This window comes from Phyllostomus hastatus, unplaced genomic scaffold, assembly GCF_019186645.2.
Source record: "Phyllostomus hastatus isolate PE091 unplaced genomic scaffold, TTU_PhHast_1.1 phas_contig_90, whole genome shotgun sequence".
Classification (NCBI taxonomy): domain Eukaryota; kingdom Metazoa; phylum Chordata; class Mammalia; order Chiroptera; family Phyllostomidae; genus Phyllostomus; species Phyllostomus hastatus.
The window spans coordinates 1,338,711-1,365,407 of NW_025333984.1; the positions used below are offsets into that span (position 1 = coordinate 1,338,711).

The window sequence follows — 26,697 nt, forward strand, 5'->3', positions numbered from 1 at the left end:
AACTGCCTATATTTCTCTATTGAGAGAGTGTAACACAGTAGATAAGAAGTAGTCACTTACAAATGTTGTAGTTTTGAACAAGATTTCTTCTCTGAATCTCAGGCCCTAAATGTATAAAATGGAGATAATAATCCCTGCCTCATAGGATTTTTATAAGGATTAAATGAGATTATGTATGCTAAGAACCCACACAACAGATGCTCGATTGATTGTAGCTGTCCTAGAGAATAGGGGCCATGTGCTGTCCAACGTTGTACTCTCAGCACTTAGCATGGTACTTGGCCCAGAGTGGGGACTGTATGAATGTTTGTGGAGTGAATAGTCACCCCTTTAGTAATGGGAACGTGGAAAAGGGGGGCATGTTTTCCAGCCCTCTGGGAGGTGGTCCACTGTGCCTGTCACTTACCTTCTAATAGTTTCCTTGTCAGCCTACAAAAAGGAGCTGCCCTTTGCGGATGGCAGCAGCTTTCCCTTTTCCTAAATTGCAGATCAGGTTAAACAATGCAAATTGGATGCTTTCTGCTTCACTCTAGCTTTCTGGTTATTCTCTGAAGAGTTCTTCTGTGTAGGGTTTGGAGTTCATCCTTTGCTAAGGACTGAATCCATTCAAAATTTTGCATTGTTAGGTTTTAAACCAACTTCTATTGGTTTGTTAGTTTGTTTGTCCTTGGCCAATAAGACTTCCTTTTTCTCTTAAAATCTCTTGGAAAGGTTTAATAACGTTTTTGGTGCAGTCAAAAGGTCACAAAATGTTTTATGTGTAAATAAATGAGAAATGCTTTAGTTTCTGTTAAACTGCACCTCTGTTAAAAAGTCAAGAGGAAAAAAAAGTCAAGAGGAAAACACACATTGTAAACAGGCTCTAGTTTTTATTTGTTAGATTTGGGCTCTCTGCAATCCCGTTTGGCAGATGCATGGAGTATGTTGAATTCCAAGTTGACTTTTGATTAAACTGCTTTTCTACATTTCCTAAAGAAAAGTATTCCTAAGAGAAAGGGCAAAAATCTCCAGTGCCAGAGAATGGTCAATAACATTTGACCACAATCTTAGGAGAAAAAGGCAAGGATAAATCCAAACATGAATCAGGGAACCCAAATGGAAGAAAAGCTACCAACTGGAAGGACTCTGCTATTGGGCCATTGTCTTGACTCCCTAGGAGAATATGAGTTTGGTCCTTCACAGGTAAAATATGAGGCCACTCAGCAGGTATGACATGACCACACCTGTAAATTTGGCTGTAATTGTTCAATGTTCTAAACATTTATGCTGTGTTGTTTCTCTTTTATTAGAACCATGGTAAGGGTCTACTGGGTGAGACAGACCAGATATGCAACACTGGGCCATATATACATACCCAACTTCCTCACTTTTTTGGACCCTGGGATGGGGGAAGAGACAGAGTTGACCTGGGAAACTATGGCCTGGTACACAACAGGCGCTCAAAATGTATTTCAACAAATAGAAAGTACTTGCTTGAAACAAGAACACCTTCCTTCCAGCTTCTTGCTGGCATCAGTGGAGGAGAAATGTTGAGGAAGTACTCGCCAGCCTTTCCTCTGCTTTTCTCGATCTTAAGACAATTCTTGCTTGAGAGTCACTAAAGCTGGAAAGGAGGTAGAAACAAAGGGGGAGATTTCCTTTTTAATTTTATTCTATCTTCCCTGTCTCCAGTTGGGAGCTACTGACATCTGGACAGACTTTAAGGCTTTTGTTTTTGCTAATTGTTCATCATTTTAAACAAATCTCTTTCTCTGGCCTAGAAGCCAGGCTTGAGCTAGATCACAGGGTGAAGCCATAGTAGCCTCCTTGGGCTCTGTGCATCTGTTGATGAAAGGTGAGTTTCAGATGAGGGGATGAGGCCCTCTGTAGGAAGAAGAGACCTGAGACCATGTTTTGGCCTAGAGTCTGTTCACCTTAGCCCAGCATAAACCAGTTGGTGAATAATGTGTTTGCTTCAGACATCTGTAGCTCTGCACATATGTTATATTCAATTTGATACTCTTAGAAAGTTTCCTAGACTTAGCTGCAATACCACTAAATATTTTAGAAGGGCAGGAGGAAAATAGAGATGCCGGTACACGTTTGACTTCCATATCACCACCATATGAACAGAGGTATTTTTTCATTAAAAGTCAGAAAACCAGCAGAGGCCCTGGTGTCCCATACTACAAGCAGAAGTACCTGCATATAGGTCAGGCTTCATGTGTCCTGTCTCCAGAGAAAGACCATCCTTCTAAAGTCTGGAGGTAGATGATAGTTCCCAAGCAGCACATCTGAATCTATCACACCTTCCCCCGCACGTGCAATCTAGACAAGTGGTCCACACATCTTTCTAGAAGACACAATGTTATCCAAACAGCTGTCAATCTTTGGAGGGATCTGTCAGGCCAAGAGTGCAAATTGGGGTGAGTATCATGATGGAGCCTGGCAAGCTCTACATGTAAAGCTCAATGATCAGTCCAGTTCTGAGCCTGCCTGCTTTATACAGAAAAATTAAATAGTCATTCTTCCACTTTTGGTCAACAAATATTTACTGAGATCCCACTAAATACCAAGCCTTATGTGAATAAGTTCACATAAATGCATTCAGTGAATGCTCTCAGCAGCCTCGTGGTAATTGTGCTCACTTCAGAGATGACAAACTTGGGACTGAAAGAAGTGAAGTGACCTGCTCAAAGTCTTCCTGCTGGCAAGAAGCAGAGCTTGGGTTTGGATCCAGTTCTGTCTCTTCCTCAAACTCTCCCTATTCTGTTATATGGCATCCCAGGAATTCTTTCTCCTTCTTACTTCCAATTATTTCCTGGCTCAGTTTTACCAAAAAGCATAGACCTGTTAAGGTGTTCCCAGTTACAAAAGTCCCTTGAGAAGAGGCCATTTAACCATTGTAAGTGTTGGCCTTTAAAGTCTCCCAAGTTTCTCCCTGGTTAATTGTATGCAGATAGTATATGTGGAAGGAGGCCCTATTGATGGCACAGGAAACTTCCCTGGTCTCCACTAAGTTGGGAGGGTATGAGGAATGAAGAGAAGGCAATCACAGACAGAATTCAATTTAGTCAGTTATTTCAGCTCTACTCACAAATTTTGACAGAGGACCTTTTTTGGGAGCTAGCAGTGTTAGACACAATGAGAATAAAGAGTCTACATATGACGGTCCCTGCTCTCTAAAGGAAGGAAGACACAAACAAGCCAAAGAGTTTGGACTTAGTCCTGTGAACAGTGATGAGGCACTGGTGACTTTTGAGAAGAAATATGGCAACTTCCCCCAAACTGTGCTTTTATTCACTCCCACAAGGTTACCATGGGGTCAGGGTGAAGCTGAGAAGAGCACAGGACAGTGGTTGTTGGAAAAGCCTGACTGCACTATGCCGGACTATTAAAGATGTGACAGTCTCTGCATCTTTGCCTGGCACCTCCCATGCATGCAAAATCGCACAGTTCAATAGGAAGGATATAAACCATCTGCAGCAACATATTTGTTTTAAAAGGAGATACCAGCATGAAAACTTAGCAACTTTGCACCAGTTGAATGAAGAGCATCTGCCTGATATTTTCATAGTGGTTATATTGATTGTTCCTCTTCCATTCTTCTTGTGGTTTGTGTTACTAACATATTTGTATTAGTTTTGCCAAAAGAATCCTTGAGAGAGAAAAAAAAGAATTTGTGAATTGTTACTTTGGAAAGATTAAAATGTATACAAGAATTAAATTTTCCTATAAGCTTTAGCCCTTTGGCACGTGGTACATAAGATTTTGAAAGGCTTTTACATCTTGAAGGCCTAGGTAGGGTCGGGGATCTCCCACTCCTGTTTACCTTTTCACAGCATGCTTACAGTTATTGGGTACCTGCTCTGTGCCAGACACCATGCTAAATGTTTTGACATCTCCTCAGAGCTTCCCTATTTTACAGGTGAGGAAACTGTCTGTCAGCGACATTCTATAACTTGACCAAAATGAGAGTTGTTGTATAGTAGAGCCAATAGTGACAGCTCTGTTTTCTGGTTCCCTATCCAGAACTTTTACCACTATATTACACTGCCTCCTTTTTGGATCTGTTCTGTATTCCTAGAATGTACATAGTATAAAACTGGAAAAGGATGAGATTTTCTGATTTTTCTCATGACCATCCATTGCCACTTGAACAAAACACAGGGCCCTGCAGAAATGGGGTTAGAGACTATTAGATTTTGATGAGGGAGAGAGACATGTTCACAAGATTGAGTGTTGATCGAACAGTGCCAGCCCAGGAAGGTCACCCCAGTCAGCTATAAGATAGCATGAAATTTGTTGAAATTTGTTGACTAACAAATTTCTTGAGAGCATAAGGAAGGACTATAGTGTGAATGTAATTAAGAGGGAAATAAAGGCACACTCATTTTCTTCTCAGTTTTGTCCCAGGGAGAAGCACAAAAATCATGGGGCTGTCAGATTTCTTGGTGACTACAGATCTCTATCACTTTTGTGGATCCATCTCTCCTAAGAAGCTGATGGACTGGCCTGAACCAAATTAACAATGGCAGGTCACTGTGAGGAGGGGAGGAAATCACAGACTTGATGCCAAGATCCCTTTAAGATCTTTAACTCCTCTATTAGGTTATGAATTCATAATCTGGAGTTGGCCTAACCTCCCTAGTACACTCTTCTCCAAAGCACTTCTAAAAGCAGCCTGGGAGTATGGAATGAAGGCTGGTGAAATAGCTGGCCAGAGCCCTACCCCTACCTTGTCAGGGGGCAGAGGAGCACTCCATCTTTAGAAATGGTCAGGCTATATACACTGGAAACGGGAATTAGGGTTGAGCCTGGATAAATAAAATACTCACTGATGTCTGGGCCTCGGGTCCTGGCTACAGAGGAATAAAATTTAGGAAAACCTTGTCAGAAAATGAAGTACCAAGTAGGCTGAACTGCCTCGAAAGTAAAAAACAGTAAAGTCTTTGAACTTTATTATTTCAAAAATGCCTGATGGTTTTCATCAGTAATAAAGCTATGAGGAGGGACACCTTGATTTCTATCTGAAAATCTAGGAACTGGCACTTCAAAATAGTTGCTGGATCTTTATATAAGAAAACATTTTTATCATTTAACTATTACCTGTAATGGTCTCTTTATTTTCTCATTTGAGCAGAGTTTGTAAATTGAATTATTTCTAATGTTTTATAATGCTAAATAAAACTAACTGCGTATTTAAGCTCAATCTAACTACCTCTGTTCAAATCAGTTGAAGTGACTTTCTAAAAAAGAAGCTTGAATTCAACAAAACTACTTTTTTGTCTTGTTTCCATAGCATTAGATAGTCAGCTTGACCTCCCCCTTCCCCAAGTTCTTTCTGGTCTTGTGACCCAGCTTTATTTATTGCTTCTTAAAACAAAGTTTAAATATACTCAAAGTCATCCTTGCATAATTCTCCCCTGCATCTGTCTGTTCAGGGATAGAGACATTTTTGAGATGTCCTTTCTCTTTCTCCCTATTCCTGAACATTTCCCTTTCTTTAGTCCATAAACTGGGATGTAGGTATTATCTCACTTAATTTATTTTCTTCCATCCTGTGAAAGCAGTACTACTGTCCCAAATTTGCAGATTAGCAAATAACAGCTCAGGTTTAAAGTACTGTGGTCTCATAGCTAGTAGATGATGGATCTGGAAGGATGAAGCTTAGGAGCCTGGGATCTCAGTTTCTCACACTGCCCTTCCAGACTCTGACATTCTCCCCAAATGCACTTGTTCTGGAACAATGCCAAAAATAGTCAAAAGAAGACACTTGAGGTTTGCATCCCAAAATATCTGTGGTGATAAATGATCAGGTGTTCAATTAAAACAACAGACCTGATTTTTAAATTCCTATTGAAATTGTTGCAAGTAGTCCAAGTTCTATCACTTGTGTGCTTGACATGCTCTCCCATAATTAACATAAAGAAATTAACGTCTGACAAGCTTCACTATTTGATGCCCTATGAAGGCTGAGGATATTTCAAGGGAGAAGGAATGTAACTAGAATGAAATTCTTAAGCAAGATTACCGATATGACAAGACGAAAGAGCTTGAGACTGTGTGAAAAGTGCCTCCTTTTTCCCTTTAATAAGTCCATTACTTGTTCTTGGGCATATTTTAAGGTCCTTTTCATGCTGCATCTAGAGTTGAGCATGCTTTGTATTTCAAGCTTTGTCTATGAATCCATAGAAGCCAAAGTTATTTCTGCTGTAAAATAACAGGAGCCAGGAACAGCTAATCTCCTTTCATTCAGAGTTCCTTACATTATTTTACTGGACAAAGTTTGTGTTGGCTACAAAACAGGCCATTCATAACATCTATGAGAAGGAATTTAGGGAAGAATGAAGAGAGATCGTAGGATGTATAAAGGCTCCCTCTCCTGAGACCATTAAGAAATTCCAAATTGGCACTGTTTTGAATAGTGACATTGCATTAGCCTTGCTAATTTCAGTAATTCAAGCTGATAGCCTCTATTTACGAATCTGCTAGATGAAACCTTCCCATAATGACAGTACGAACATGCTTCTCACCCAAGGGGAGTTGATGTTTTAAAATAGGCGATGAGAGGAATGCAGTGAGGGAAGTTGGAGGGTGATCATTGCTAGCACAGTGGTACCTCTCAGTAAGAAACTCTTTGTAGAGGGTTATGTCTTTACTTCTTCAATAAGATATGTCCTACATTCCTGAAGTAAATGCACTTTTGTTTCTATAAACAGGGATGAGAATATGAAACACAGGTTTGTCACTCCCTTACCTCATTGCATCCGACATCTTTCATTATTTGTCTGGCTTTTAATTGTCTTCATTTCAATAATCAGGACTGGCAATATAACCCATCCAAATTCCCTTATTTTTTAAGTGGGAATGTTTGTTCTTTAGTTCATAAAATGTGCAAATAAACTGACAGATAGCTAATGGCAAAAACTCCAGGGGAGTATGCCTTCCTTTTTAAAGGGAACTACATATAAAAGACATTCTCTAAATCTCTCTGGGCTAAACTGGCATCTCACATCATGCTGGAAAAATGTACAGAGGGAAATCTTCAGAGCCTCACAAGCTGAGAAAGGAGAAAGATTGCTGAGTGTTTGAAAGGGTTTAGGGTTTCATTTGAAGAGCAGCTGCACCCCACTGCGCCTGTGCTCAGACGCACTGAACGCCAGTGAGGCGGTACATTGGAACTCTCTCCAAGTGCAGCAATAATGAACCTGCTGGTGACAGGGCATAGCCGGCAATCCATGTCTTCTGCACATCTGGCCCTGTGTTATTGACTTGGGTTTCCTGTCAGTCAGTGAAGAAGGCCGAAGCAAACAATCCTTCCCTTAACAGTTTGGATCATCAAACAATTAGGACAGAGAGAGGAGACAGGAGAGAGAGGAAGGATGAACATAAAAAGAAGGGGGAGAGGCAATGTGAAAGCATGAGAGATGTGCTTAGGTTCCAGGGCACTGTTTCTCCAGAGAAAGTTCTAATATTCATGGTTTTCTCAAATAACAAGTAATATGCTTGTGGAGCACATTAAGGGTACAAATCATATTTATGTTTCTTATCTCACTTGAGAAGTACAGTAGTATGACTTTGGTCCCAAATAATAAAGTATTCTCTGCTTAAGGGCAGAGCAGTAGAGCTCTGTGGATCAGGCTTCCCCAGGTTTCCCTTTTCAGAACCTTCTAACAGGGGTGTCCAACCCATGACCCGCAGGCTGCATGCAGCCCAGGATGGCTGTGAATGCGGCTCAACAAAAAATTATAAATTTACTTGAAACATTATGAGATTCTTTTGTGATTACACATTCTTTTGTGATTACATTGTGTGGTTACACGCAATGTATTTAATGTGTGGCCCAAGACAACTCTTCTTCCAGTGTGAGCCAGAGATGCCAAAAGGTTGGACTCCCCTGCACAGGATCTGTCCTTGCCCAGAATTCCCACACTTGTTTCGTGCCTCTCATGTGGTGCTTATCACATTCTAACTTAGATACAGCTATTTTTATACCTGTGTCATCTTCTTGACAGGTTAGAGAGCTCCTGGAAGCCAATGACTGAATTTTCTTCATCTTTGTATCTACCACAGCACATGGCAAAATGTCTGGCAAACAACAGGGGTCCAAATTCATGTTCATTTCTGTCCCTCCTGACACCTATACCACATGTCGATCTCCTCCTGATACAGAGCTCTTTCAGGATAGACTCCAAGTCTTATCCTGTATCCACAGCACCTGGCCTGCCTGATTCCCAGCACAGCAGGTCCTCAAAGAACATCATTTTATTCCATTTAGTTTCATTATAACATTGAGAATGCTGTAGGAATTTAGTTCTGGTTTATATAAATTAACTATGGTAAAACTGGTCGTTAGACATCATTTTGCTTAAAGTCGCAGAACCTAGCAATGACTTTAAGTGAGGACTTACTACACATCAATAAATATTTCCAGTACTCAACAAGTGTTTAATTCATTAATTACATTGTAATAACCATACTTAACATAAATCCTTCCATTCAACTTGGACTGCCACATCCACCATTCATCTACTTCAAGGGGTTATTCATGATAATACATTTAAACCAAAATGTTTTGTCCTGACCTTTGTGTCTCAGTTGGTTGGGCATCATCCTACAAAGCAAAATGTCTCAGGTTCAATTCCCTGGTCAGGGCACATGCCTGGGTTGCAGGTTCAGTCCCTACTCTGGGCATAAGCAAAAGGTAAGTGACCGATATTTCTCTCCCTCTCTTTCTCCCTTGCTTCCCCTCTCTCTAAATATATATAATATCTTTAAAAATAAGCCAAAAATTTTAGGACTCAGGTAATGATAACAAATATAAGGACCCAGAATTTTCTATATTTTAACCCTATTTTCCCCAAAAAGTACTCTGGAAATGACATGGGTTAGAAGAGGTTTTAGGGAAAGAAACTACACAGAAAAGAAAAAAAGTAGTATGAGGTAAATAAGGCAGGTGAGTGAGACCCTTAGGTGAAGAATGCTGCCGAAATCTGTAATCAGGGCCCCACACACTCTAAATGCTGGCTGCCTGTCTGCCTGGCTGGGCTGGGGCATGAGAAAGGTGAAACCAAAAAAAAAAAAAAATCAAGTTGAAAAGGAGGCCTCCTAAACTTGGTTTTAGGCTTAATACTAAGGAAAAAAGGTTTGAGGATTGTTTTACCTTGTTGTTAGTCAAAAGGGGGCTTCAGATTTCTCCCCTGGGTGACCTAAACTGTAATCTGTCTCCATATCCCTCTGTTAATACTCCTTCCATTTGTGAGGAAATTATAGTGACTGAAGAAGCTCAACTTACGGCAGAGAAATTAAAAAGACAACGGAGGGTGCTGTCTGCCTGGAATTCTGCATGACATAGAGAGTATTGATCGGGACAAATCAATCAAAGAAAACAATCTCTGTTTAAGGAGAATGCATCTTTAATCGTGGTAATCCCTTTAGTAAATTGCTTTCTCTGGTGACATTGCTCCCCTAATTATAGCTAGCTCATTTTGATTTTCACTTTACATTGTTGCTCGCCACTGTTACTATTGCTGATTCGCAGGCCCAGCAATGGACTTATTACCAGCGTTAACAATTCTCGGCCAAGTGGGTCTCTGGACCAAATGTCACCACTTTTACAAGTGAATCAAGGGTCACCAGACAATTATATCTCCTTTCACACTTTCTCAAAAGACTTATTTTCCACCCCCTTAATAATTTCAATTCTCCAATCTGAGAAGTACTGTCAACATCTCCCAAAATAAAATTGTAAAAATAAAAATGTAGCCCCGGCTGGCATAGCTCAGTGGATTGAGCTCGGGCTGTGAACCAAAGTGTCGCAGGTTCGATTCCCAGTCGGGGTGCATGCCTGGGTTGCAGGCCATGACCCCCAGCAACTGCACACTGATGGTTCTCTCTCTCTCTCTCTTTCTCCCTCCCTTCCCTCTCTAAAAATAAATAAATAAAAATATTTCCAAAAAATAAATAAATAAATAAAAATGCAGAACAATACTAAAATGGGTACCAGACCATGGTGACAGGTTATGTACTAGGGTTTGCTCCACAATCCAATTTGTATAGTTTAGCATACTTATTTTTTTTTCTGAGTACAAGTTTTTACCAACCACTTCTCTTTACTTGTTTGTTTATTTTGGTGGAGAGGGATGAAGTGGGAAATATACTGATGTTCTCGATGAAAGTGCCCTATTGCTCAGTCATATTCAGCAATGAGTCACTGTGACTCACTTCCAAGTCATCTGTCATGGCAAGTGTGTCCAGCTAGATTTGCTTGCCATAGCTTGGAAATGCATACCGTATTTTTAGGACTATAAGACACACCTAGGTTTTAGAGGAGGAAAATAGGGGAAAATTTTTGAAGCAAAAATTGTGGTAAAATATTTAATAACATAAATAACATAGGCTGCCGCCACAATACCCGCCCCCCCCCGCGAGTGGGGTAAGCTACATTCTGACAATAAGATGCACCCCCCCTTTCCCCCCAATTTTGGGGGGAGTGCATCTCACAGTCCGAAAAATATGGTAGTTTATTTTAAATGAATTTTTAAATAACTGTTGCATTAGGGTAACATTATAAGGTCATGTTTTTCCTAAAGATTCCTTAATATTATCCTGTTATCTTCTTGATATCGTCTACATCATCCTTCTGAAAAATAACATTTCTCCTCTCCCCACCTTTTCCGACCAGTCCTTACCACTTACTGTCCTCCTGTCCTACAATTTACCTTCCATTTAGCATACATTCCTACATGCCAAGGTTGCTCTAGGTGTATTCTTATGGAAATGCACTACATAATCCAGAAGCGTTTATTAGAGGATATTCACTGCAGCACTGTTTGTGCCAAGGAGAAAGTAGAAACAAAGTAACTATCTGTGAGGAAATGGCTAAGTATGTTATTTTTATACTAAAGGAATAAGGCAGGTTTACATGTATTATCATGCAAATATTTACAAAAATATGTATCCTGTGCATATGCATATAAAATACATTTACCAGTAATTACCCCTGGGGAGCTGTGGAATGAGAAGTTTGAAGAGAGGGCTTTCTTTTTATTTACTCTATTTACTAAGGTATTGTTAGGCTCTTTGCTTCAAAAATGTATTCATTTGTTGAATAGTTAAATTAACAAAATAAAAAGACTATGTAAAGTGCAAAGGATGTTTTGCAGGAGGGAGGAGGAGACAGGTGCTATCACAGTCCTCCAGGTGAGAGGTGCTGAGAATACGATCTGAGGTACTGCAGTAGCAAACAATGGCAATGGAAAGGAAAATTCACAAAATATTAAGGAAACAGAATTTACAGCATTCGATAATTAATTATGCATGCAGCATGAAAAAGGAGGGGGACTATAAGGTGATTTGCAGGTTTCTGGCTTGGGCAATTAGATGGCTAGGTAGAGGCATTTACTTCAGAGTAAATAGGGAAATCCTCAGTGATAGATAAAACCAGGGCCACAGATGAAGGCATTCAGGGCTTGTAAAGTGAGAAGATGAGGTATCCAAGAGAGAAAAGTAGCCTGCAAAGGAAAAAGAATTTCTGTGAGGATGATCAGAGGCACAGGAGGGATCCAGGAGGAAGCTGTGTCAGAAAGGGGGACACCAAGTTTCAAGAGAGAGTGGCCAACATTATTGGAAGCTGCAGAGAACTCAGGACGAAAAACTGACTCCACTGAGGGGTTACCTATAAAGTGGCACAAGGGATCTTATTGGGTGTTGTTTGAAAACTGATGATGGTTTCACACCCTGCAAAATTTACTAAAAATTGTTGAATTGTACACTTGAAATTCACTTCAAATGGATGAATGTTATGATATTTAAATTATACCTCAGTAAAGTTGTCTAAAAAAGTAAAAAAAAAAAAAAAGCCCTGGCTGGCATAGCTCAGTGGATTGAGCGCGGGCTGTGAACCTAAGTGTTGCAGATTCAATTCCCAGTCAGGGTACATGCCTGGGTTGCAGGCCATGACCCCCAGCAACTGCACATTGATGTTTCTCTCTCTTTCTCCCTCCCTTCCCTCTCTAAAAATAAATAAATAAAATCTTTTTTAAAAAAGGTAAAGAAAAAGGTAAAAAAAAAAAAAACCCTATCCTTTGGGATTTAGTTTGGAGCAAGTTGTGATTCCAGGGGAACTTTCCAATCTAATCTTTTATATTTAATGGTTGGGGAAAAAAATAAAATACAGTGACAGGAAGCATATGAGATTACTGGTGCTACATCCTGATCCTCACTCTCCTGCAATATCAAAAACTACTTCATATATTTGATTTGCTTTTCAACAAGCAAAGCAATGAATATTATCACTCTATTCCCTGTCTATAAAAATTAATTGCAGAATAGTTGCTGTATTTTATTTTTGTTATTATTATTATTTAGCATGTATATTCAGAAGAAGTTTAGGGTACCATGCTATAAGGTCCCAGTTTTAATCTGTTTTGTTTTTCATGTTTACATTTTAATGTGTGTAAACAGAGTTTCTTTACTGACTCTTTAAGGCCTTTTCACTTTAAAATCTCGTCATTCATTTTCTGACCCCTGTATTTCCCTTAATTTGACTTCGGCAATAATAAGATAGATGTGTTTCTCTTGGTTAATGGGCATATTTGATGTATTATGTAGACAGGTAAAAACAGTATGGAAAACTCCTACCCCTTCTAGGTTATAAGAAACCGGGGTTTCCCTTGACCCTATTTAATTAAAGTGTTCGTTTCTTGCCAATAGCATCTTCTTTTTATTTTGGTTTAATATCTTCTTGCTGACTTTTAAACTCTTCCTCAGTAATCTGGCTATCTGGCTGCTCTTTCTTGTGGCAGAATTATCTTTTTTCCTTTTACATCTTTGCAGCCATGGGGTTGTGCCACTTGGCATCTTTTTTACCTTTCCTTGCCTCCCTTTGGACTTCCTTACTTTGTTCTAATGTTCACGGAACTATTTGTATGAGGGCCCTCCAGTGCTTTCTCCTCAGTTGCCTTCTCTTTGGTTCTCTCCAACTCATGTCCTAGTCATGTTCCCAAAATGAACTTTCCCTGTCTGATGCTGCTTCTTCCTCTGGATCCTGAGTGAAGATACCATTATGTGGCTGAATTGAACAAGATGCCTGTCACCTGTGAGTTACTGCTAATCGTTTCCTATTGTTAGAAAAAAATGATGTAAACAATTCCTGATTTGGTTGTACCACCTCCTGTATAGGAATCCACACCATGTATGTATATTTCATACTGCCTGATAAAGTTTCACATGACTTTTTGAGACTTAGCCCCAGTTCAGCAAGCTGGATGATTTCATTATGTGGTTCTTTCTCCCCACCTTAGGCAGGTCAGTAGTTACTCCCTTAAAATTATGTCTTAGCGCTGAAATAGAGGACAGGCTGACAGTGACCAGAGGGGAGAGAAGAGGGAATTTCAGGGGAGAATGGGAAGGGTTTACAGGAACAAATTTAAAGGACACATGGACAAAAACTAGGGGGAGGGTGGTAATGGGAGGGAAGTGGGGAGGGTTGGGTGGATGGGCTGGGTTGGGAGTAAAAGAGAGAAAACTGTACTTGAACAATGATTAAAATAAAAAAAATATGTCTTGGTTGATAATTCCTTGGCAGGCTTAAAGCCCTCATCTCTAAGCTAGCTGTGGTCCACAAAAGACACTGATCGCTTTCTCTGAGAGAAGATCCAAAGCAGTCTGTTTAGATCCCCCTCCAGAAAATATCTGTGTCAAAAGGTAGGGGTGCAAAGGTCACTTGAATCCGGTCCCTTCACCCTCACACCTGCCATAAGACCTCTAAAGACCTGAATGAAATCCTAGAATCTCAGGGTTGGAAGGGACATTGGAAGCTAAATACCTTCACCCTTATTCTATGTTTGAATCCCTTACCCAATCGCTTTACCAAATGGCTGTCCAAACCCTTATGGCCTATCTCTGGAGATAGATCTCACTGCGTAGAGGCAGCCTATGAAATTTTCAGATTGCATTAAGTATTAGAAGTTTTAAAATTTCTCTTAAGTCTAAATCATTTTTCCTTAGGAGGAAGACAAGGCCATCAAACAGCAGTTAGTACTATGGCATGACTATGGAGCAAGAAAAATCTGAGATAGAGAAAGAAAGAAGGGAAATTGAGCAAAGGGGCATGAGCAGGTGCAGGAGATCAGGCAATCTGGTGCTACATGGACAAATCATGGAATCTCAGCTGAGAGGCAGGAAGGGTGCTGAGAGGTAAACAGAAAGGGAATAGAAACACTGCTGGAAGATTAAGGAACAAGATACTACAACCTCTTCTAAAATAAATGACATGTTGGTTAGAGGGCTTTCTTTTTAAGATTTTATTTATTTTTAGAGCGAGGGGAAGGGAAGGAGAAAGAAAGGGAGAGAAACATCAACATATGGTTGCTTCTCAAGTGCCCCCAACCGGGGACCTGACCCGCAACCCAAGCATGTGTCCTGACTGGGAATTGAACTGGTGACCCTTTGGTTCGTAGGCTGGCATTCAATCCACTGGGCCACACCAGCCAGGGCTCGTTAGAGGTTTAAATCGAAGTGAGGAGGAACAGAAAAGCACTTTTAAGGTCCAAAATCTAATGGAAGATTCCAACCTTACCCTTGGCCTAAGGATATGGAAAAAAACACTGTGGAGACAGGAGAGAATGTTTAGTACATCAATGACTGAACAGAAGAGGATAATTGGACATAGGAAATGAGTTAAAGAGCAATGGAAAGAGACAATGAAGTGAATAGAGAAATAGAAAGGGGACAAATGAAAACACAGAACTTTCAAGGTTAAGGAATTGCATTTATTCCTGTGCCAGAACGTAATTGTATTTTCCTGGCAGTCATCCCACAGACCTCTGCAAGGGGAACAGGGTGCCAGCATGTTTAGTGCAGGTTCTGAGGTCTTACTGCTTTGTACTATTATAGTCAAGCAAGGGACTTCATTAACAAAGCTTATTTTGATGTCACAGAGACAGGCACTGAAATTCAATACCAGCAGCTCCCGCACTTAGTAATCAATGGCAATGGAAAGGGCAGGGTGCGGCCCAGCGATGGATCGACTGTGAAGCAAAGGCAGGGGTCAAAAGTGTGGGAACACAATCATAAGGTTTGAAGTGAAAAATAAATAGAACCTGCTCACCAGAAAACCTGTTTCCTATTCAGCATGGCACACAGAATGCCAGCATGTATCAGCTGCTTACAGAGCAAAGCATCATGTTGCAGGCAGCAAATTAGAATAAGGAAATAATCTTTGTAGATTCCATCCACATCGAGTGCTGTGAACTAATGCTGTGGGTAATGAGAACTGACAATTGTCGGAAGGGCTTTGGAATCTAGCAGTCAGGGTTTGAGCCCTGCCATTTGCTCCTTGAGCTACCTGCCACTGGTCCAGCCTTTATCTTATCTCCATCATAGCTCTGTGGGACTCCTTCTCTTAAAGGAATCATCAGTTAATGAGGATAGACTCCTTGGGAAGGTTGTCTGCTAGGGTGATAGCCCTTCACCTGCTCACTCTCAGTAGACTGGGGATACGTGTTTATTCATGTAGCCATTGATCCATTCGTTCGTTCGTTCAGTCAACAAACATGTTTTTTAAGTGTCTGTGCTAGTCAAGTACTGTGTTTGAGCTACAGAGAGGAGTAGTACTCATTTCTTAGCTTGATGGGAATCGTAGTCAAGTTGAGGAGAGGAACATAGCAGTGACTAACTCAACTATGAGGCACATTGAAATTAGTGCTGTAATACAAATACAATCCAATAAATAGAAAAGGAAGTGATTAATTTGGGTGGGGTGAGAAGGGAAGACTTTGTGGAAGAGATGTAACACGAGGCCTAAGAGAGAGTCTATCCTAGGCTGAGAGAGCAGCAAGAAAAAAAAATGGGAACCTCAAAGTTCTCATCATTTTCAGCAAATGATGAATGGGGTGGTAAGACTACAGTATATAGTGCTTGAAGAAATATATGGGCAGTAGAAACTAGAAAGCAAGACAAGATGAGATGGAGACGCTCATGAATGCCATGCTAAGGAATGAAGACTTTATCCCACATGCAGCAGGGAACCATCAAAGGATTCTGAGGAAGACAGAAATACGATTCAACATGTGGTTTAAAGTGTTGTCTTATTCTTGCTATCACAGAATAGAATATTTCTTTTTCCTGGACAGCAATGGGCCATTAAAAAGCAGTAGATATTTTGTCTGGCTGGGGCATTATTGGTTGTGAGGGGAGCTGGCAAGGAGAGGGCAGCTGAGAAAAAGAGGAGAAATGTTTGAAGTCAAAAGACAGAGATGATGCCTACGTGACTATGAGAATGGGGCCTTACTGACAGCCTGGATCTGAAGATAGGAAGGTAGGAAGATGGAGCCAGGATGACAATGTGTTCTTCCAAGTAAACTGAGGGGAAAATAGCCTCAATTCCCCAAATGCCACTGATGAGGAGTGAGGCATTTCACGACTGGGGAGTTTTTTAAGGAACAAATTCAGATGGAACAACTTAGGGCGGCTTTTCATCTTCCATTTTTGAGGACACCTGCCTGCTATTGCTTTCCTGCCTACAATGTTCCCACACCCAAGCTGAGTAGTTTTAGGGATTTAAGCCATTTTGACCCATTGACTATTGTACCAGTAATTTTCCTTGCTGTTGCATTGCCAGGACATGGGAATTGTTTTAGTTCTCAGGGACATTTTTGGTGAGTTTTACCATGGCTAATTAAAAATGGAAGAGTAACAGACTTTGGGTTTTCCCATTCACGTGTATCTAAAGCCCTGTACCAAATTCTATCAAAGTACTTTTAATTGATCATCTTGGAATACCCCCTTACTCTCCTGATCCCTCACCAGCAATTGGATGTGGCTATTGCAAGTGACATTTTGGGTTTTCATTCTACATCCTCAAAGCCAAATGACACATACATTTGTACTGCATCATGCCTGAAATTTATATTATAAACATAACTCAGTGAATCTAAACCATTAAAATGTTTTTGAAGTAATGAGGACAGAGTATATTCTTCGATCATTTTTAACATGGTTTCAGCTTAGCATCATTTGTATGAGTCACAAAAGAAAATATAAGTTTCCTGAGTTTATATAAAAATGTCTTAAAATAGTTATCCTCAGACAAAAATCCTCAACAAAAATTGCCCTTGTTCTCCATTCCCAATTGAAGGGCCGTATGTGCACTCCCAGTGTCGTGTTTAAATGTCCAAAAGAGCTAACTTAACTTGACTTCAAAAGCACCAAAGAAATACGATTTGGGGGTGCAGATTTGGTATCTAGTAGATTCACACACACCCCTCTACAAAGCAAAATACCAGAGTAGCAGTACACTCTCCGTAGGAACTGACATGTATCCATTGTGTTGTTATATTTTGGTTTCTATAGGTTCTTTTTAAATCATGGTAAAATATATATAACATAAAATTTGCCAATTTAGCCACTAAGTGTACAATTCAGAAATGTTTTGCAACCATTCCGCTATTTCTAAAATTTGCCTATTCTGCTCATTTATATTTCATGTAAGTGGAATCATATACTATGGGGTATTTCGTGACTGGCTTCTTTCACTTAGTATCATGTTGTCAAAGTTCATATACCTTGTAGCATATGTCAATACTTGATTCCTGTTTTGTACCCCAAAGATATTTTATTGTATGGGTGCACTACATTTTGTTTATCTACTCATCCACTGATGGACACTTGGGTCGCTTTCACCTTCTGGCTATTATAAATAATCTGCTATAAGTGTTGTTGTACAAGAGACTAATCAGTATTCAATGAATCCAGATCAGCTTCCATTCTTTCAAGTCAGTGTTATCTGGTTTTGACCCAAGCACCCTACTGAAACTTACCTCTAAAATCTTCCAAAACCTTTTAATTGACAAAGGTAAGGAAGGCCAGTAGCTTCTTCTCAGTCCTTACGTTTGGTGACCTCTATAACATTTAGCCACACAAACCTTCCTCCCCTCTATTTAAAATGTTCTCTTCCCATGCTTTCTCTAAGCCTGCTCTCTTCATCTTCTCCCCTGGCCCTAGCTTAACAGTGTCTCTGTCACGAGTTTTTCCACTGACTTTCAAGCACATGGGAATGAGGTAACCTCTTCTGAGGGCTGTCAGGGCTTTGATGAGCTGTGATTCCTGTGGAGCTGTTAGGGATCCTTGGGGGAGAAGAATCTGTAGACATGAGAGTAATAGTCTTGACATTCGTGAAAGCTGCTGATAATTTTGGTGCTAATGAGGAGGGCCAGCACCTACACCACCACTCATTACTGTCAAGGCTTCCCAGATGGAGTTATTCTGTTACTGGGAATATGACTTTACTCATGATATAACTAAATAGGTACACTAGTAGCCCATATTATAATTAGTCTACAGCAAAATGGTTTATTTTTCAAAGGGATTAAGTGATATTTTTGTTTGTTCCTTTCTTAAGGGCTGAATGCAATAACAAAGCATAGTTAGTGGTTGAGACCCCTAGAAATCATTTTGTATTAGGAAACTAAGCAGCCTAAGCCCAGTTAAAGGCATTAACTGTGGTGTTGTCCTTTTGACAAAGAAGTTGTCATAGAAAAGGCTATGTTAAGTCATTAATAAAGAATTTGTGAGTTAGAGTATCCATCTTGGTAGTTGACAAAGCCCTGATGACCCTAACAAGTTGCCTAACAGTGTTTTAAGATCTTGCACCTAAGTGCCTCTTACATCAGTGAAAAGTGAGAGTGAACACCTTGCTCCTGAGGATCTGAGACATAACCTGAATGTCCTAGTCAGAATGAAACATTTTATGAAGTCTTAAATGAGCTTGCACATAGTGCATATATACTCCATTATAACGACCTTGTATGTTTCAGTATACAATAGTGTGCTTTCCACCTATAAATCCCTAGGAAGAAGTATGCTATGGCTTCATGTATCCACAGCCTACTGCAGTGTAACCTGATGATACACATACCCTAGACTGAGTGGCAGAGGCCTAGAATAAGAGAGGCCGTGCCTATACTAATGGGGAAAGCCATTGTATTCTTTCAACATTTCATAGTTGGAACTGAGGTTGTTTTCAGGCTGAAATTAGCTGTAAGCAAAGAAGTGGACAGCTCCCTGCCCCAGCCCTCTTCCAGGAGCAGCCGTTGTATTATTACTAGGATTTATGATCATTTACTAGGCAAGATTGGTGGCCCACTTATTTGTTAGAAGGCACATAATAAAATGGATCCATTCTTAAAGGAGTCCCATTAAACCAATTAAAAACCAGAGGCTTCAAGCGTTCCAGCTCACCCTCATAGGATCTATGAAGAAGAAAATCTAGACTCCTAGAAACCCAAAGGTCATTTGCAAAGTCACTTTCTCCTGCTTTCAAGTCCAGGTAGTCATTTCACACCTGAAGGTTCACATAGGAGGGAGGGCAGGAAGGAGGATTGTGTTGAGGGAAAGACAAGGAAAGCAAGATCTGTTTGGGATTCATAAGTGAATGACGGAACCCAAGGGCTTCTGTGAGAATGGCCAGCAGAGTGAGCAATTGTGCGATGAGCATGATTCCTCCAGAGGTTTCCTCGGTTTTAGTCCCTGGGGTCTGCCAAGCAGTGTACGGAAGGTTTCTCATATTCATGTCTTGGGGGGCCAACTGTATATAGCAAATGCAAAACACAGGGATAGCAGTATTTCTCTGTTGCTATATTAGGGCCAGATTGAAGCCATCTGCTGGCACAAGCTTGGCAAGAAGGAAACCGCCATGTTTGGCTCAACAGCAGCATTCTTTCCCCTGGTATTGTGATAGCAGCTCTTCTCTCAGGCTGCCCTGTGAAGTCTGCCTCCTGGCATGGGTGATGCCCACGTGAGCACAGGTGGCAAACACAAGGCCCACAGGCCGAATGTGGCCTTCCACCTTGTTGTATCTGGCCCGGCACCTTCTTTCTACCCAGCGGCAGCACCAAGCTCTCGCTTAACAGTTAAGGAGTAGGTACATTTATACAGTTCTAAAATTGCATTTGGCCCCTTGAAGGCAACCACAAGGCTGATGTGGCCTCCAGTAAAAATGAGTTTGACACCTCTGCCCTAGAGCAATGCATTGCCCTCCTTGATACCATCAGAGAGCTCAAGCATTTGCTTCCTATTATATGCTCAAGACCCCATTGGCACTGTAATGGCCCAAACAAAGGCTTATCTCACTGGCTGACACGTTGTCCTTGGCTGCCTGTGCATGTCTGCTTGATGTGCCCCAGGTCTGGTCACTTCCCCCCCAGTGCTTTGTGTGGACTGGCCTCAGTGGCAGTCACGGGGCCAAGGTTTAAAAAAAAAGACAACCAGTTCAGCATGGACTTATTTATTGCCAGTGTCTCTTATCCAAGATTAGGACAGCTGAAGAAGAAAGGGGATTCAGAATTTGGTAACTGGTGAAGATCACCAGAAAATCCCACATCCCAAGAGAAGCAAGCTGATGGAACCATACCTGTTGATGGAGGCTCTGCTGGGGGCAGCCACACTGGCTGGTGATTGTGGCCTGCAACAAACTGCATCCCTCACTGGGCTCCAAGAGCCTTGGCAGCAGAGAGAAATAAAACTAAAAGGAAATTCAGAGTCCATCCAGTCCAGTACCCTGATTTAGCAGATGGGGTGACTGAATCCCCGAGGAGAGGGAAATGACTTGCCAAAGGTGACATAGTAAGTCTGCTGTAGCGTCTTTAAGAGTTCCACCAGGAGACCAAATAAGACTAGAGAGTTCCCTACTGACTGCTTTAGCCAAAAGAAAAAGCAGGAAAAAAATTTTCCGCATAACTTGCAGACCTTAATGACTGATTATTATTTTAAAGGGTTTATCTCATCTGCAACACAGAGAACAGGGCGGGCAAAATGAGAGTCAGGGCCAAGTATGTAATTAGGGCAGATTCTTTGGCCTACCCTCTGGGCATAGTTAAAATGATGACAAATAGAAACAAGTTTTTGGATTTAACACGAAAACCTTGCTGGCCCAAAAGGTTTTCACTGACATTGAATGGCAAGATAGAAACATTTTATGTGCATTTTATAATATGTACCTAATACAATAGAGATACCTTCTGGAAAATCACTGATGAACATTAAATATGAAAGATTTCAAAGAAAATGGTTTGTGGTGATTCCCCTAGTACATCTGATTCATAGCAAACTGAGGACATTTTGGTTTGGTATAGATTTAGCTTCTTTGTGAGTTTAAAAAACATAGATATATTTGCTACTGTCTGATCCCCAGATACTGTTCCTACAGGCCTCTTTTTTCCAAGATAAGATGTCTGACAACTCTCTCCCACTTAGGGTTGTCCTCCAAAGTATTAATGATGATTTTTCTAAAAAAAACACAAACCCGATTATGTGGTTTCCTTACTTGAAAACCTTCAGGCTCCCTACTGCCCACAAAATAAAGTGTCAGCATTCCTAATCCACCAGGGTTTGGCTGTTAATTGTCCTTTCTGCCTTACCTTTTATCACCTGCCACACAGCACACACACCCCCCCTCACAACAACGTATATATACTCTGTATTTCCTTCCAACATAGAGGCTGCTTGTTCCTAGTAAGTATGCCCTACATACAGTTTTTGATATTGGTGATTTTGCTCCAGCTAAACCCTCTGCTTAAAATGAATAACATTTCATTAGCCTTGCCATAGTTCCACCCATCCTTCGTGGTATAGATTATAGGCCAGTTGTTCCAAAAACTCTTCCCAGATCATTCTAGTTGAAAATTTTCTCTCTCCCTTCTATTCCCATGGTGTTTAGCTTATGCGTTTCTCTGAGCCCTTTGTACTTTCTGGCAGGTATCTGCTTGATTTGTCTACTAATCTGGTTCCCTTGTTAGAGTGCTAGAGTGGGATTCCTGAAGGCAAACACAAAGTCTTTTTCCAACCTCCTAGTTAATGTTTGGGACATAGTAGGCTCCATGGTTTGTTGAATTAAATTGGATTATACTTCTGTTTGGGAGTATCCATATTTATCTTTGACCCAAACCCTCTATTTCTCATAATTCTTCCTTGTTCTGCTAAACTGTTCCCTTCATCTCTAATCTCCATGATGGTGGCCCAGGCCCAGAGTGTGTCTTTGCTGGAATTCCTATCAATATAAGCCCTAGGAACCCAGCTACAGGGTTGGACAAATACATTTGCTGCTGCTGAATGGGGATCCTCAGGAAACCTGAAGCCACAGCTTTAGAAACACAAGAAAGTGGCATTCTGAATATTTCTGGATACCCTGTGGAGGTTGAAGACTTGACCCAAGTTTGTACCTGGGGCATCTCATGGCCTTGGCCATCTTTGCTCATTTCTTTGGGGAAATAGAACTGATATGATCATTCCCATCCTGGCTCTCCAAACCCAGAGCTCTTCTTAGTATTTCACAAAGCTTAATGAAATTACTTAATCAAGTATGCAATCAGTTTTATGTGCAAACACTGACTTTTCTCATGCTTTTTGTTTTTATTTTTATTTTTATTTTTAAAAGATCTTATTTATTTATTTTTATTTTTAAAAGATCTTATTTATTTATTTTAAGGGAGGGAGAAAGAGAGGGAGAGAAATATCAATGTGTGGTTGTTTCTTGTGTGCCCCCAACTGAGGACTTGGCCCGCAACCCAGGCATGTGCCCTGACTGGGAATCGAACCATGACCATTTGGTTTGCAGTCCATTGCTCAATCCCCTGAGCCACACCAGCCAGGGCTGTTTTTATTTTTTGTGTGTCAGTGCTCCTTTACTCTTTATATAACTGAATAGTTTAGTGAATATGCAGCAAGAGAATTATCTTTAAATATTGTTCGCAGAAAGAAAATTGACGTTTGTTTAAAATAATTGCTGATTTGCCTCATCTGATCCAGCCTCCCTTTGCCACTGAACTCTTAAACTACCCTGTTGAGTGTTACCTTCAGTGTCCCTTCCATTCCTCAGCTTCTTGGTAAAGTCCAGTACCACAGTCCCCAAGTCATGCTACAGTAATCTTTTCATCCTCACATTGCAGAGCTTGGCAGCCAGACACATTAAAAGGTGCACAGGAGGAAACCCAGTTTTAACTGGATGTGTTGGCACCTGAGTTCGGGAGTAGTTAAATTAAAGTTCCCTTTGATAGTGTGCATTTCACTAATCAAGATTTTTTTCAAGAAGGAATCTATTACTGCTTAATCACTGTAGTCTATGTGGTAAACGATTCTTTTCCAGAGATGGTATAGCTTTATATGACATTCAGAGTTAGACCTGCATTCAAATAGGACCCTGTGACTTACCCACTGTGTCAGCGTGGGCAAAAAAAAAAACAAAAAAAAAACTGAACAGAGTTTGACCTTTCTCATCAGTAAAATGGGATTTACAATACCTCGTACCATTGTTGAGAAGGTTTCACCAAATGAGGTAACACATCTAAATAGCTTAGCACAGTGCCTGGTGCACAATGAGGACTCAATCATTGTTAGCCATTTTTATCATTTCAAAACATAGGGTCCAAGAAATAGAAAGAACAAAAGAACTCTTTGGTGGCAAAGAGGGTTAGCAACTACTGGAATCAACATAACTGCTGGGTTTACCAGAAATGCCATAATAACAAAACTGTTTCATGTTTACACATTATTTGAAGAGCAAGATACGTAGTATAGGTGCTGAGTGGTAACATTAATAGATGCTATTTCATCTTAATGTTGAGCACGGGAAATACCCAGAAAAGGAATCTGAAAGTGATTCTGAGAGTGCTCTCATTTAGATCTCTCCTGAAAATACTCCTCTTCATTTAAGTTGAGAAGTTGCTGTGCGACCCAAGGCAGGGCTTTCAACAGACATAGCCATATGTGTTCTCAACTCTAGTGAAATCTGATCATGACCTAAGCCTGTGTTATCCTTGCCGAGTGACAGCTGACCTCGGCCTTTTCTGTGCGCTCTGCATAGTTCACCTCTCTGAAAAAGAGGTCTGATTTCCAAGCAGAGTGTTGCTCTTTGTTCTTTTTCTCTTTTTATTTTCTTTGTATGTGTTTATTTGGGAGAGAGAGAATGTAGACTACAGTCTGCTGAAACTCTTCCCTGAGTGAGAGAGTTCCTTAGAAAATTTGATTTGAATTATTATTGGCACTCAAGAAGAAAACCTTTCTCAGCTTTAGAGGAGCAAAATGTAGTCAGATTCATGTATATTAAAAGTTACTAAATCATTTCTTTATGCATCAGTGGAAATAATAACTAATAACAATATTTATTGAATGTGACAGGGAAACAATTCAATAATATATATCAAATCAATAGGAAAAATATCAATATCCATTAGATAAAAAGGCAAAGGATATGAACTGTTATGTATTGAGAAATATAATTACGAAACTAAAGCAGAAAAAGTTGATCTGTACTAGTAATTCAAATACATGCAAATTAAAGAAGCCCTGAGATACCATCGTATACTGGCTACAGTATCTTTTTACAGTTGAAGCATAGGACATTTGGTTCGCTCAGCATTGCTGGTGTTATAAACTGTAGTAACCCTTTTGGAAAATACTGTTGCAGCCTATATAATCAGAACCCCGAGCTTTGATCCCCTTCACCTTACTGGTTGCTCCGAGCAATGCCCGTCCCAGAACAGCCCTGGTCCTGGGCCCTGCTCTGTGCACATCCTGGACCAGTTGAGTCTTCACACTTTTCTTCCTGTGACTTACTGAGTGTTTCATCCCCTGTAAGAGGAGCTCTTCCTTCCTTTTCCTTCCTTCCCTCTATAGAATCCCAGTCATTTCCCCTGTGCCTGTTGCTATGCATCTCAGTGTCCCCAAGGGATCTTTTCACTCCATTGGCCGCAGGCCGGTTGACTGGGGAGGTCGCTCACATCACATCACCTTCATAAGCTATTGAATTAGGAGCACTGGCAACTGTGTCTGGAAAAGCGAAGGCAGTGGATTTGAGCTCTAAATCTGGGAAAGCAAATCTGAAAGAAACAGTCCTGAGCCAGGGCCAGCCATTGTGAATTTCCTAACAAACCACTGTCTGCCTAGATTTTCCTTCTAAGACACTCTCATGAGGGTGACTCAAACATCCCATTTCTTTTCAGAACACGAACAGATCATAAATGGTAGGTAGTCAGAGGAGGAAAAACCTTACCCATTAGCCTTCCCTTAGTCTTAAGTTGTTTGGTATTCCTTGAAATCCTATGCATTATATCAATTTTACTTTTTGTGGCTTTTATTAGTGGGGATGAGAAGACCATATAGCTAAAAAAAGAAATATTTGGGGAAAATAAAACACCTTTTAAAGCAAACTACTTTATCCTCGACACTAAAGCAGGGTTCCCAGGAGGGGATCTATGTTGGGTGCAGGGCTCAGGAGAGTTGCGCTGGGAGTCCACATCACCTCACCCATTGACACACATATACACAAGGAGACACATGTAGTCACTCACACGGCACCTGACATGTTGATACCAGTGAGATCTGGTATACATAACCTCCAGGCACAGTTTTGCCAGGGAGGAGATGCTTCAAAGGGCCGATGTGCACCCCTAGGGTATAGATGGCTCCACCGCAGGGAAGGAGGCAGCCAGCTTGCTCCCTGTTGGTATGGTCTCTGGAAGGACCACCTCCAGCCATCTCCTTCCTCTGTTGCTCCCATGCACACACCCCATCTCTTCCCCATCTCCTGGCAGCCTTCCTGTCCACAGAAGTAAGAAATCAAAGCTGGGGCACCCCAGCAGTCCGGACAAGTGCTTGAGTCATTAATAGTGTACACTTGATGCTGTTGGTAATCCTGTATTTAAAATTCTTCTTTGCTTTTGACAGAACTGGCCTATGATCTGGATGTGGATGATAATCCTGGAAGCAAGCAACATGTGAATCCGAAGGACAATGAGATAGCCGCGTCTCACAACCTTGGGAATGGCCATTCCCCACTGAAGGTTCTAACCAGCTTGGCAATCTATGTGGTGTGCTTTTTCTTCCTGGTGCACTGACTACTAGTGCACAGCACCTGTGCTGCCCTTCGGCACCCTGTGGTCTTCCTCTATAAAGGGGACCCGCCTTCTTATTTCTTTCTATTTTTTTATCTTATATGCCTCCTCCAGCCATTAAGTAGAAGACTAACCATGTGTTATGTTTTTGAAATCAAATGGTATCCTTATGAGGAAGGTGAATTTTAGTGGTAGTATAGATTGTCATTTTACAAAGAAAAAAATCAAGTCGTGCCAAATTATTTTCCTATGTTTGGCTGCTAGAACATGGTTACCATGTCTGTCTCTCTTTCCCTTTGCATGAATTTCTTTGAAAAAAAAATAAATGCTCAAATAAAAATGCATTTGGTCTTTTTTTGAAAGTTGTCATATATGGTGACTATGTAATGCTTTTCTTCCTTCTCACGTAGCTTTTTATTCAGCATAAGAAAATCCCACCAGGTGCCAAGAGTGGTCTTAAAACCTACCTTCCTGCCCACCTTATGGGTGAATATCAATCCTGGTCCCAAACCCCAGTCAAAGCCACTCCCTCCTAACACACACCCAATCCATAATCTCCATTTAGAAACCTTGGGTTAGCGTTTCTTGCCTATGAAACTAAAGATATCTCAAAAAGTTCCACTGTCTCTTTACAAATTTTGCATTTTGAAATTGTTTTGCTCAAATACAAATTTTCTGTGTGGGTCATGCACACTTGCATGAATTATATTCTTTCATATCCCAACCCAGAGAAGTGGGCACAAACAGTACAAACAAATCATTGCCCAAGCTTCTTTGCTGTTGTCTCAGGCTTCTTCTCTGTCACCCTTCTCCAGGGGCTACCACG

The 26,697-nt window shown here is 40.8% G+C and overlaps 1 protein-coding gene across 1 annotated transcript in view; it reads left to right on the plus strand.

The window, feature by feature from the left end:
* GPC3 (glypican 3) overlaps positions 1-26,215 on the plus strand; it is a 430,866-nt gene extending 404,651 nt beyond the window's left edge. Inside the window, exon 8 of the mRNA XM_045852238.1 lies at positions 25,705-26,215. Within this exon, the coding sequence (XP_045708194.1) occupies positions 25,705-25,874 (170 nt within the window). The 3' untranslated portion in view covers positions 25,875-26,215. The remainder of the gene's footprint in view (positions 1-25,704) is intronic.
* The last annotated feature ends 482 nt before the right edge of the window (positions 26,216-26,697 follow it).